The 13,148-nt window shown below is 58.7% G+C and overlaps 2 protein-coding genes across 2 annotated transcripts; one reads left to right on the plus strand and one right to left on the minus strand.

The window, feature by feature from the left end:
• Nucleotides 1-574: 574 nt before the first annotated feature.
• Nucleotides 575-4,651, minus strand: BESB_073880 (uncharacterized protein; the record flags this gene model as incomplete). Its single annotated transcript, XM_029365761.1, has 6 exons — nt 575-659; nt 1,219-1,460; nt 1,675-2,726; nt 3,373-3,527; nt 3,795-3,850; nt 4,547-4,651. 6 exons carry the CDS (start codon nt 4,649-4,651, stop codon nt 575-577), a joined length of 1,695 nt encoding a protein of 564 aa, XP_029218245.1.
• Nucleotides 4,652-7,627: 2,976 nt separating this feature from the next.
• On the plus strand, nt 7,628-11,521 carry BESB_073890 (uncharacterized protein; the record flags this gene model as incomplete). Its single annotated transcript, XM_029365762.1, has 1 exon — nt 7,628-11,521. The coding sequence occupies one exon, from the start codon at nt 7,628-7,630 to the stop codon at nt 11,519-11,521; it is 3,894 nt and encodes a 1,297-aa protein (XP_029218246.1).
• Between the last annotated feature and the right edge of the window lie 1,627 nt (nt 11,522-13,148).

Raw genomic sequence — 13,148 nt, forward strand, 5'->3', positions numbered from 1 at the left:
GGACACAGAGCGGATGTGCGTCGCCTCGCGCGGTCATCCAGAGTGCCTATAAAGCCGCGTGAAGCGATGGGCGGGTGTTTTTATACAATACAAAAGCGGAGGTACAGGGTAACACGTGAGAACCCCTGCGATAGAACAGGTAAGGGCGATTAGGCCCAAATCACTCGCCCTGCAGAAGGCTCACAGCTCGCAGCCTTTTAAATTCATGCGAATCTCTGAGCTTTTTACGTGTCTCTTCACCTCGCCGGAGACGCATCAGCTAATGTACGATGGAAACTAATCCTCTGCAGCGACTTGCGCCAGAGGGGGGGTAAGCAGCCACGCGCCTCTCAATCCTACGACCGCTTGGTTTGCGGTACACATTTCTGTGGAGGCGGTTTGAGTCCTCCGCACACGATTTCTATATCTGAGGGCGAGAGGGCACAGATCTTCGGTTGGCACATACAGGTTCCTAACCCCAACTCTGCCGCGTAGCCTCAGAATTCCTCAAACTTGCGGGAGCGATACGCAGCAGCGGGGCGAGCATTATCGCAGAGTGCGGGAGGTTTTCCAAAATACTCAAGAGCTCCGTCCTCTAAGGAGGCGAACGCGTGGCCCCGAGCGTGCCCGAGTGACTGCCAGGATAGAGGGACGCATCATTCGGAGGTTTGCCGCGAGATCTGAACCCGCGAAGCGACACAACAACGCGCGAGACACCACTCAAAGCTCACAAGCTGAACTGCGTAAAACCCAAAAGTTACCTCTCCCAGCAAGCGAAACTGCGCACTCGCGCTCGCTGCAGTGTACATACACCCTGACTGGCCTCTAGTGCTCCACCATCGAGCTGCACAACCTCCAGTCAGAAAACAGTCAAGAAACGTGACAAATGCGGGGCGACAAACGACGCGGACGCGTCAGGATGAACTCGAGACAACGGGTTTTTCGAAAATTTGATTGACCGTGCCCCGCTCGACAGAGAACGCCAGCGCCAAACCTGTGGGCGGTCGCGGTTCCATGCCGCAAAATCGGAAAACGAATCTCCGGTTGCTTCGGTGCGTGACGGGCGGGTGGACTACTTCCGCTGGAAAAACGACCTGCGAAAAAAGAAAAAAGAACAAGCAACGAACGACGCGCGAGAGGGTCGCTCAGTCTACTGTCTCTACGGATCGCGGCTCTCGCAGGAGTGTGTTCAAAATCGCGACCTGTGGCAAGGGAGGGCCGGTGTCGTTTTCTGCTTACATGAGGCTGCCTTGTTTTTTCTTCGGCGCGCCTGCGAGACTCGTCTTTCCGCCGGGTTTCCGCAGCGAAGCGCCGCTCGACTCGCTGCTTGAACTGTGCTTCGACGCGAAGGAACTCTCGCTCGTCGCGCGGCTGGCTTGGCTGGAACGCAGTGTATGGACAGTGACCTCTTTGTCCTTCACCACGTCCTCATCTTGCAGCACGAGGTAATCACCTTCGCGATACGTCCGCGTTTCAACTGCCTGCAGCACCAGCTCGCGCGGAAAAAACACAAATGAGAAAAAGTGAACAGCGGCGTCTTTTCCGCCGACGAGATCCCACAAGAGGCATCGTCCCCCCTTCCCCCCTCTGCGGCAGTCAAAAAGACGTGGAAACTGGTCTTCGCAGCAAGGATCGGTCATCAGCCATGAGTCTTCGGCCGCCCACCCCGTGAAACATATCATCTAGACGTCGCACCTTTTCTTTGAGGATGATTTTCTTCTCCTCGACATACATCTCCTCGGCAGCGTGATGCAACACCGCCTTCTTGTGCGCGCCTCGGTGCGCGCGGCCTCTCTCTGTCTCTGTCCCGCGCGCGCCGCGGCCTTCCTCCCCGTCCTCTCGGGGTTCTTCTTCGTCCTCGCAGCCGTCTCGCGCCTCTGCGACGGTGCACGCAGCGCCTCTGCAGCCGGCGCTATCCATGTCCGCATCGAAGGCTTCCTCCTCTTCTCCCTCGCCATCGTCGAAGAGACGTTCCCCGGCGCTCAGGCGGCCGCCGGCCTGCGGCAACTCGCGCGTCGCGGCGTCTGCTCCCCTTTTCTCTTCGTCAGCATAGGCGGACGCTCGCCTGACTCGCTTCTTCGCGCACTCCTCGCCACTCTCCTTCTCTTGCGGAGCGTCGCCGCCGCTTTCCCCCTCCCGTGACCCCGCGTCCTCCAGCGGGCGCTTGCGTTCCCCCGCCTGCGGCGCCTGACTGCTCGCCTCGGGGCCAGCGGGCTCCATCGCGGCCATCTTCGCCTTCTCGCCGGCGGCTTCCGGCGCGGCCTGCGCGCGCTTCGGCGGATCAGCTTCTTTCTTTCTGCCGAATCCGAAGCGCGCGAGCAAGCTCCCTGCGGCATGCGTGGCAGCGCCCTTTTTGCCGCCTGCTGCAGGCGCCTTCTCCGCCTCGTTCTGCGGAGCTGCGGGCGCCCAAGCCGACTGCCGCGTCGCAGGCGCAGCCGCCGGCGCGGCTGAAGCAGACAGCGCGCCTTTCTGGCTGCATTCAGACGCCGCGGATGACTTTGCTGCGGCTGGCGACGCTGCGGGGCCTCCTGCGCAGCGATGCGTGCGCGGGGCGAGGCCTGCCTGGCAAATGGCTGCGAACGGCGGCACGTATAGTGCGGCGGAGAAGCGCGGCACGAGTGCGCGGACTTCCGCTTGCCACTGCGCGAGCTTCGTTGCAGGCGGAGGGGCTTCCGCGGAGAGGGGCACGCGTAGAACGCTGTACAGACACCACGGCTCCGGCGGCACCCTCACCGAGGCGGCGCGATCTGCACACACGCGGACGCAGCGACGGCAAACTGAGCGATCTTGCGACGGAGAGCGCCTTCGCATGCCGTTTCATCCGCCTCCAGCGCATGCAGAGGCCCGCCACGCACGAGGCGACCGCGACGCAGGCCGTCCCTGCCCTTTTCTCCTCACAGACAATCCAGAGCGCAGGCATCGCACATACAAAAAAACCGAAAAATTCTAATATGGGGAGATAGAGATAGGTAGATTGACTGATTCGATAGATTGATGGATATAGATAGATATGAAGCAGATAGATACACACAATGTGCTCACGTCGCACGCGCGTGCAGAGACCTTGCGAGAGGGATCGCGGCAACTGTTCCTGCGTGCAGTGCTGGCCGCCCGCACTTCCATGTGAACATCGATACGCATATTATATGCATGTATCATTATATAGAAGTATATATGTATATTCATATATATACTTATATACGCGTTACCCAGGGCAGACCGAGTACAAGCCAAGCAGTGTGTCTCTCTGCATTGCTCAGTAGTACCACTTCGTTCGCTTCTCGTCGACACCCGCACTCCCCCATGCTCTCTGCAGTGACGTGTTTTTCGCGCGAGGCGACAGACTTTGGCTTCGATTCTCGCATGCGAGAAGCCGAGGAGAGAGGCGCTCACTGTCAGCAAGATCCATCACGACTGGGGAGACGGCGTGGTGTTCCCCTGCGCGACCGCCGAGTGCAGCGGCGAATCTCAACAGCAGGCGCGAGCCGGCGTCCGCCGCCGCAGGTTTATTCCGCTTCACTTTGTCGTGTACGTACAGGCGCAGGAGCCTGCATCACGCGCAACGCAAACACGAGAGAGAGAAAATGCGGCGGTCCTTCGCTGCGAAAGGCTGGCCGCAGGGGCGAAGCGCTTCGTCGAATGCACAAGAAAACGGCTTCCACTCTGGCTTAGGGATGGCAGGCGCTCGCAGGGGCAGTAATGTGTGCTTGCAGGCGAAGCAAACTAAAAAGACAGCTGGGCTAGGTCATTCTCGCACGTCTGGAAGGCTCGCTTGCGTCGCGTTTAACCGCTGTTTGACTACGAGGAGTGCTTACTTGGCGGCAAGCGCTGAACCGATGTTGAACTCCAGACTGAGCCTCGTGGCGGTCAACTGCGAGAAAAGGACAAACAGAAACAAGCGAATCGCCGAGTCTTAGGGTTTGGGGTTTAGACTAGCTGTCTTTTTTCACGCGAGAACTACCGACCGAAGAGTCACGTAGGGAGGAGCTCCCTGCAAAGCGAAAAAGACATGAACGCAGTCGCGCCGCCGTCTGGCGCCGCTGCGACTAAGAGTCTCCGAAACGCGACCCCTAGCCGGTGCAAGGCCGCGGCGAGACTTCCCTTTGCAGCGCGCAAGGCTGCACGGAGACAGCGCGCGCATGAGTGCGCCAGTGCCACGGGGTCTGTCTCGGTCTGCGGAGTTCGTTGCGGCGGTCAGGCTGCAACCTAAACGTCTGTTAGAGAGGCGAATCATTCCGGAACCTGCCGCTAGCAAGCGGCGTTCGCTTGAACGTTTGCATGCAGCTGAAGAGTGAGATGCGCGCCGCCTTCCGCAGGATTGCCGAAAGCGCGGCACACGCCAAGACGCCGCGCGCTGAAGGCTCCCGCCTCTTCGAGAAGCCGCTCCTTTCGAAGATCTTTTCCATTCGTCCGCCGTGAATCGGCACACGAGTGTTCCCTCCCGGCAGAAATGCACAGGGCGCGAGGAACAAATGTCCAGCCCCGTTTTCTCACGCGTCGCGCTGCAGCCGGGGGCCAGGCTTCCGCAGTCACGGCGTAGGGCAGCCGTGCGTAAGCAGCCACGTACCTCCGCGCCGCAGTCGAGGAGAAGCGTATCCATCGCGCCGAAAAAGTCCTGAAGGTCGGCCTCCATCTTGGTCGCGCTTTGCAGGCGGGGTCCACAACGACGCATGCGCCTGATGCAAGGGAGAGGAGAGCTCCGCGCCGGTTTTCGAGGCTGCGCAGCCGACACAGCGCAGCGCATACAGCTCGCGCTGAAGCAGCAGTTCTCCGCAGCTCCGTGCGTCCGCCCAAAAGAGAGGATTCTGGAGGGGAAGAAGACCCCTCGACCGCTGGAAGGCTGGCTCCCGCTGGAGTTGCTAAGTTCGTGTTCAAACGCGGGCACGCGAGGGCAAGCGGCGACGGTGCGCTCGCCACAATCTGAAAAAACCGTGTCTCCCGTACAAATAGTGGCACGAAGGAAATCGTGAAAAGCCGGCAGAAGTCACCGCGCCGTTCTCAAGGCTTGCCCGGAGGGAATGGACCGTCACCGAAGCTAGACGGAAGAGTATGCGCCGAGAACAGGAGGGCATGCAGTAAGGTGGGTCTGCGGCGGTAAATTCAGACGGCGCGCAGAGGGATATTGGACGGAGCTTCATGCGTTGTGCACGACAAGAGAACTTCGCAGTGGTAAGGGCTGCCGAGAACTCTGATGCATCGAGAAAAGCAAGAAAACTGCACACGGCAGAAGACATGCTAGGGGAGGCTGCTGGCTAGTCCGTTATGCATGCATGTCCTCTCTCGAGACAGCGGAAAGCGTGCTCGCACCTTAAGGTTTAGAGATGTTTGAGGCCATGCGCGAAGTGTTTCTGACGCTGTTTAGGACGCGATGCTGCTCAACGGTCGTTGGTGGAATTTAGAATGTGCATTTCGGTCTCGCGAACGTCGTGCGCATGCATGAACGCCGCGCGATGCTCCAAATGCGAGATGGCGGTTGGCGCACTGGATGCCCAGCTGCCGGCGAGTTTTTCGTCTGAGTAAATCTACTAGAGTAACTGCTAAACTCTAGCTGTTGTCAGTGTTGGACGGAGAGGCATTTCAGGCCGCCTCGCTATTCTAGCACTCGCGCAGCTGGCGGCGAGTTTTTCGTCTGAGTAAATCTACTAGAGTAACTGCTAAACTCTAGCTGTTGTCAGTGTTGGACGGAGAGGCATTTCAGGCCGCCTCGCTATTCTAGCACTCGCGCAGCTGGCGGCGCCCTCACCGTTCGCTGGCCGCGGCGTGAGGAGGCGGCTAAGTTTGGAGGGTTTCCAAATTTAGACTGTCATACGGAATTTACGGCGGACTAGGCCAGGGCTTGGAGATCGCGGGAATGGAGGGAGAGGGGGAGTTACGCCTTTCTCGATTCCGAAGGCAACAGCCGTTGCCGTGGCGAGTGTTTCCTGCACTCACCACCGGCCGTCAGCTCTGTGTGTAGAGTCTGGGCACGCCTCGGCTTCCTGCTGTTACGCTCGTTCTGCGCACACGCACTCTCCGACGACGTCTGGGCAATATCTGGCAGCCGCCTGTCGTCCGCCTGGAGTGTGGCGGCGCACGGATCGTTATGATCAGATTACAAGTAGGTATCTTCTCTTCACCCAAATAGAATTATCTTTGAATGTAAGGATCCAGCTGGCCTGCGGTTAGACCCTGAGGACCTGTACATCCCTCAGATCTTACACAGGACCGAACATTCCTAAGGCAGCCAAAAGTGTAGGATTCCAGTGCAGGACTACTTTAGAATTATTCCACGGCGGTTATGTGCCGGGCGTAATGCATGGATTCTTGTTGCGGAGAAGAGAACAGCCCGTCCGCCAGCCCTTCTGCCGTCTTCCGGAAGCCGGTGTGAGAGACGTCATCGCCTTTATAAGACATCAACAGGGTTCAGGACGTGCTGAAACGAAAAGACATCCTAAAACCCGTCGGCTAAGGAACGCGCTGCCTCGTCACGGTTTGATAAGACGTCTTGGTTTCTATCCACCCAAAGAACAGCGACTGGTCCGACCTGTTAGACAAATATGCGATCCACCTTGACTTGAAAACATCGGCAAAGGGGCAGACACACTATAAGCCGGTAAGGCCACAGCATTCCTTGTCTTCTGGGTTCCGCTTCAAAGGATCGAATACCGTTTCGTCGTCAAGACATTGGAAAAAACCCAGTCTTGCTTATCACCACAGCTGCTTTGCCCGTAGATCTAGTGGCAAACTGCTTGTCTGCTGTTACGCGTGCCTCTGTTTCCGGGCATGATCTATCTGTGCAGTGCCCCCATCTGGCTACCAGGCCTCACGACTACGGAACAAGAGATATCTGGCTTCGAGGTCGGCATGTCCACGCCTGACTCTCTACGTGTATGTCTACCTGAACTCCGATATGCACATATCGATACATGAAATCCGATATGCATTTATAGACACATACGTATATATATATATATATATATATATACGCATGTACATGCTTCTGTAGACATAGAAAGGCGACTATGCTTGGGGCGCGCTCATACATTATCGGCATGTTCGCCTCCTGCGATCCGTTGCATGTTTTGCGTTTGGAGTCTGGCTCTTCGTGTCTGCTTGGTGAAACGTACATAGGCGGGCACGCTTGGGATCCCAGCGGAGCGGCTGTCGTCATAAGACGCCGCAGAGAAACGCGCAAAAAGAACTCTACACTCGCTGCGCACGACAGACGAGACGCTCAAAAGCGAAACACGCTAAGAAAAAAACTGGCGCTTGCAAAGAGGGGAGAAGACAGTCGACAGCACATGCCGGCTGGTATCTATTGCCGATCTCAGTCTGGCGATGGCCGCAACCGGTTGAGGCGCGTCTAGCTATTTGCATGCTCGCATGCATGCCGAGGGTCGCCGCGTCGGTTGTCCAATAGCTTCTCAAGATTTCTGACGTCGAGGTGGAAGATCCTTCGTGTGTACTTGCTTATCCACAATAGCCTGAGCTGAAAGACTCATCGAGGAATGCTTTCCCTCTTTAGGACGTAGCTTCTCTGCGAATGAATGGCGCATCCAGTGCGCGCGTCCCGATTGACTCGCCAACACGCCATTCACGCGATGACTCGGTTTCGCTCCCACTTTCTTTTGGCTCCACTGTGCTCCATCTCGACAAAACAAATTGTTTAATGGAGCACACCTCGCCTATTCCGATAGCAGGAGAAGGGCTGCAGGACAGCTCTGGTGTATGGACGCCTGCCGCCGCGCCGGGAATTTTTGCTCTTGCGCCTTTTCCTCTGTTTTACTCGCACGTGGACGCGACTCTCTGCGGCTGTCGCGACCCGTTGCATTGCACATCATGGCGCGACCCCATTGGGGAGCAGAGCGCGGGAGAGACTCCTCCTCGTTCTTCAAGGTCAGGCCGCGGAAGAGGCGTCCTCGCTGAGCAAAAGGATCGCAAAACGAAGGAGCCCGCCCGTCGGCTTGGGTTTCCGTCGCCCCTTTCTTCGCCGCGCTCTACTTCTCCTCTCACTTCTCCTGCCCTGCACAGAGCGACGGCAAAACAGCATGAACCAGATTTGACGGGGAAGACGGGCGACACGCCGCGAGGCCCGACGCCGCGGAGAAAAGAACCTGCGACGAATGAGTCTGTATCGTCCGCAGGCTGGCCGCGAGACAGGCAGCGGCCCGCGCATGCCGAAGAAATTGACATCCCACGTGCTCCAGATGGACCAGGAGACGACGCTTCTGCAAAGACCATTTCTTTTTTCTGTTGCACGAGATGGAAACACTTTGGGAAGGCGAAACCAGCAGCGAGTGCCCCCAACGATCCGAAAGAGAGGACGCAGGCCCCTGCAGACGCCGGCGGGGATCCTGACGACGAAAAACGGAAAAACAAATCCCCCACTGGGAATGGAGTCGTCTGTGGTATGTTGTTGTTCGACGGCCACGATTTCTACGAAGGTCGCCTGCTGTATAGACACCTGAATCCGCGTCTCCGCTGGAACGCGGAGACTTGGAATCGACTCTTTTACGCTCTCACACATACTTTGGCGGTCGGCTCGCCTGCGAATCCCACTTCAGGTGAGGCTCAGGCGCCTCTTCTCTCTGCTGCAGAACCTCATCTAAGGCCTGCTTCCTCGCTGTCGTCTCCCGTCTCCGCTGCTCGGGCGTCCTCTTCTTCTGCATCGCCTCAGCGTTCTTCGGAAAGCGCTGCTGCGGCGCCGTTTGCTGCTCCCAGAGACCGCTCGACTGGGGTGCGGGTGGTGGTGCATGCGCTCGACTTGCCCTTTGCTAGGGATGAAAAACCCGCGAATCTCTCTGTCGAGAGGCGTGGCGACAGAGCAGCAGACACGGACGGACCCTCACGAGGCGAACACGACCGGGAGCAACAGGAGCCTCAGCCGCCTGAGGCGTCGGCGAGATCTGCGTCTCTTCGTCCGCAGTGGACTCTGTCTCCCAGTGTTGCATCCTCGCTGTACAGGAGCCCGCGACGCACGCTCGCGGCAAACTCTTCGCAGACTGCGCCCTCTGCCTCGCTCTTCTCTCTCTCGTCGCTCCCTGGCCTCGCAGCGGCCTCAGGCGACGCCTTCAAAAACAAGATTGACTCTGCAGCGCCGCCGCTCGAGTCGCCCTCTTCTGTGTCGAGTCCCGAGCGGAAACCCGCGGCAGAGGGCCGCCCACTGTGGTCGTATGTCCTTTCGCTGGTGATGCGCCTCGGAAGTGGCGCTTCTGAGCTGTATGTACACCTGACGACCCCGCTGCGTATGCAGCCACTCAACGTCGCCGTGGGAGTGCGGAAGCTCTTCACCGCGTCGATTCTGCTTCAGCAGCTTCAGCTACAGGAGCAAGCTCGTCTCTTCGAGAACGCGCAGAAAAGCTCCTCTGCACTCGAGTCTTGCATCGCTGAACTCGCAACTGCTGCGGCCTCACGCGAACGCCAGCAGCAGCGCCTCCTCAGAGGCATGTGCCTGCTCCTAAACGAGAAAAAGGTGAAGCTATGCGAGCTGCGGGATGAGCTGGAGGCCTCCAAGAGGCGCCAGGCGACCGCTCAGCGCCCTGTGCCTTCCTCGGAGCTTGCGCAGGCGCCAGATACGAGTCGCGCAGAGCCGGATGACGGTGGAGAAGCTATCTCGAAAAAGAGGCGAGAACTCCAAGTCGAGTCTTGCCGAATAGATGGCGAAGGAGCCGAACAGGAGGGCGAGTGCGCGAAAGCTCTTTCTCCCGCGGTGGCGCAGCGGAAGGGAACAATGCAGAAGGCAGCAGGTGACACAGGACGCGTGCACGAAGAGGAGGTCAGGCAGCTCCACAACGACGCCGCAGCTGACTCCGGAGCGAGAGGCGCAGACGCGCGTGAAGAAGCGAAAGACGAAGACGATGAAGCGTTTCAGTGGGCGGCGGCGGGACTGGGATTGGGGGGGCGGAAAAAGAGGAAAATCACGGATGCGGAGATCTCCGAGGCGAACCGGGCGCAGAGCGAGGAGGAGCTGAGAAAGGCGACTTCGGCGGACGACGATCGAGGCGAGAAGCCGCAAGAAGGACGCCACGGGGAAGCGAAGAGCGGAGACGATGGAACCTCACTCCAGCTCACAGACGGAGATGCACGAGAAAGCCATGGGGGCGATCAGAATTCGGCTTCGGCGGCGCCCGCGCCCGCGCCCGCGCGCCCGCCGTCCCTCTCGTCCTCCCTCTCCGCTTCTTCTGCTTCTTCGGCTTCTTCGCCTTCCTTTTGCTCGTCTCTACCCTCTCGGGGGATGTTGAAGGTGACCGACGAGCGAGCGTTTCCGGCAGTGTTCGACGTCATTCGCGTCAAGCCTGAGCCGCTGACTGCGAGTCAAGAGGACGCGCGGCGCCTGGCCGCTTTGAGAAAGTTGCAGCAGAAGGAGACTGGGCGTGCGTCTCAGGCCGAGGCCACCGAATCGCGGAAGATCCGCCCAATCGAAGCAGTTGCCGACGAAGACTTCCACTACGAGGCAAGCGTACACGCCGCGCCTTCAGGGCTGGAGAAGAAGGCACACCGCCGCGTCGCGCACGAGCCTGGGGACCCCGAGTCAGGTTTGGCGCCACGAGACGGCAGCGGCGCGGCGAGACCGTATGCAGAGCGAACCGAAGACGGAAGAGAAAGCGAAGAGGACACGCAGCTTGGAGATGAGGCGTTGGAGGAGACGCAGCAGCTTGTCCACGGAGCCTGGGCGTCGCCGCTGGTCGCGCTGTTTGCCGCAGGAGATCCTGCGCTTTCGGCCGAGAATGAAAGTGCGGAGGAGAGAGAAGAACGAGAGAAGGGAGAGAAGAAAAAGGGAGAGAGCGCGAGAGGCCTCGAGCCGCAGAGCGAGACGGAGACAGGGGCAGCGAGTCAGGACTGGGAGCTCGAAACGCAACGAAACGAAGAAGAAAAGAGGCAGCCGGGACGGCTGCAGCAAGGCACCAGGGCCAGAGGGCGAGGGCGACACCGCGGGAGCGGCGTCAGTGCCTCCGCAACGAGAGGACAGGAGGCGAGGCAGGATGAACCTGCAACTGGCAACCGAGGGCATGCGAGGAAGGGAAGAAGAGACAAAGGACAGCCTCCAACAGCTGGCGCGGACGAAGCGGAGGACTCCGCGGAGACTCACGATGGCGTTCCCTCGCGAGGCCACGGAGCGGTCTCCGCGGAAGGCAGACGAGGACGCGGAAACGACGAGAGAGAAGAGTCGCAAGGTGGGGTTTTCCTGCTCGAGGGCGGGGACAGGGGCGACGGCTTCTCGCAGGCGAGTTCAGCGAGCTCGCTGCTGAGACCGCCAAGGAAAAGAAAGGGTTTAGGGTTTAGGAATAGGAGGGCGAGCGCGCCGCAGGCGGCGGGCGAGCAGCAGGAAGCGGTCGGTGGGGGGCAGGTCGAGAGAGAAGGAAAGCCGGGAGAGGACGAAGCTCTTTCCACTCCCAGAAGCGACGACGCAGAGGCGATGTCGCGGAGGCGATTGAGACGCATCTCGCGTCTCTCTCAGGCTTCTCAGGGCGCAGACGAGCTCGACGCGCCACACCCCAACGAGGCGGAGGGGAAAAAAGCGTGGCTCACGAAGCGGCGAACTTCGACGAAGGGACGTGGATGAAACAGAGAGCGGCCGCTTCTCAATGCCGGGAAGAACCTGGACAGAGAAAGAGAGAGGGCGAGTCTCATAACCACAGCGCGCCGATGCCCAGGGAAGTGCAGAGGAGTTGCGAGAGCTGTCTGCGTGAAACGTCATGCAGCAGAGTGGGCGGAGAGCGAAGGACGCATGCCTGCGCTGGAAGACGCGAGTACATCATGCAGCTTTCTAGGCGCTTCTGCACACGATCCTCTCGGGATAGGAGAAGGAAGAGAAGGGAAGGAGGCGTGAGGCATGCGCTGCAGCGCTTGGCAGGATGCAGGATGAGTATCGCCACGTGGGGCCTCACCCGAGTGGTACAGAGGGAGGACCAGCTGCAGCATGAGAGAGGCAGCGGCAGGGGCGGAATATGTGTAAAGTCTGTGGCATATGGGGAGCGTGCGCACCTCTGGGCGGTGTCGTGGTCTCAGACACAAAACGTTTCTTTTTCTCGCTTGGTAGATTTACTGCAAAAGAGAGGATGTTTCGAAGGCGCGAGCGGCTGTCCGTAGATCAGCGCGAGGGCCGGGGCCCTCTGTGACCAGCTTCTTGGAAAGTGGATGAAAACTCGACTCTCAAACCGCTTTCATGCCAGCCCGTTGACTACCCTAAATCTGGTGTACTCAGCCTCGACGACGGAGACTAAAGGGCACGGCCACGTTTGATGTCGTTTTCCAGAGTCTGCTGCGTTGGCTCGCTTTTCCTGGGGCCACTCCGGCCTCTTTTTCTGTATTTTCGATATAAGGGAAATGCAGAGTCCTTTTCAACTTGTTTGGTGACGCCTGTCAGTGTGTGTGAATTTTCTTGTCAAAACGTTCACCCGCTTCACGCTAGGAATGACACGCGGCAGCGAGAGAGGCTCACGCGATACAGGCACACACGACCCGAACCAGGTCGGCCGACGTACACGAAATCCGAATGTGGAACTCGCGGTCCGGGGGGGGTGGGGGGTGGGGGAAGGGGGGGAGCCAATGTGTTAAGTCACTCTACAGAAATCCAGAGTTTTAGAGTCTTCTGAGGTATTGCAGTCATCCTTCGGCTAGCCCTTTAAACGTGTGTCTGCGGTACCTGCCGCCCACTTGGACTGTACCCTCTTCTCTCGCTCGGCAGATTTCATCCATTCTGCCTTTTCTGGGATCCAGAACCACCTGTCAAAGACGCAGCTGCTTTCGCCAACTGGAACCTGACGCGAAATACACGCTGGTGAGACGGCCTTCAGTCTCTCTCAAAGGACTAGAGGAAAGACAGCAGAGCTTCGGTTTATGCTTTGCGAAGCGCAGGGTCTGATGCATCACGCATCACCATTTCGCCCGTGAGAGATTCTGCGTGAGTTCCGCACGCAGAATGCGCGTCATCGTGTTTGTCAGGCGGCAAGAGACCTGAGATCTCGATGCGTGTAGGCTGTCGACTGCCCTTTCAGACTGAACATTGCGTAGGCAATTTGGAGGGATTTTTGGATTACGGAGTTCCGCAGGCGCCTACGAAACATCGCTCCTCTCAGAAGATAATATCGTTACAAGAATACTGAAGATGACTCCCCGTATGAGATTCAGATTACGATTTCCTTTACGACTGCAGTACAACACCTCCCCCTGGAACTGCTTACGACAAA

This window comes from Besnoitia besnoiti (genome assembly GCF_002563875.1).
Source record: "Besnoitia besnoiti strain Bb-Ger1 chromosome Unknown contig00007, whole genome shotgun sequence".
Classification (NCBI taxonomy): Eukaryota; Apicomplexa; class Conoidasida; order Eucoccidiorida; family Sarcocystidae; genus Besnoitia; species Besnoitia besnoiti.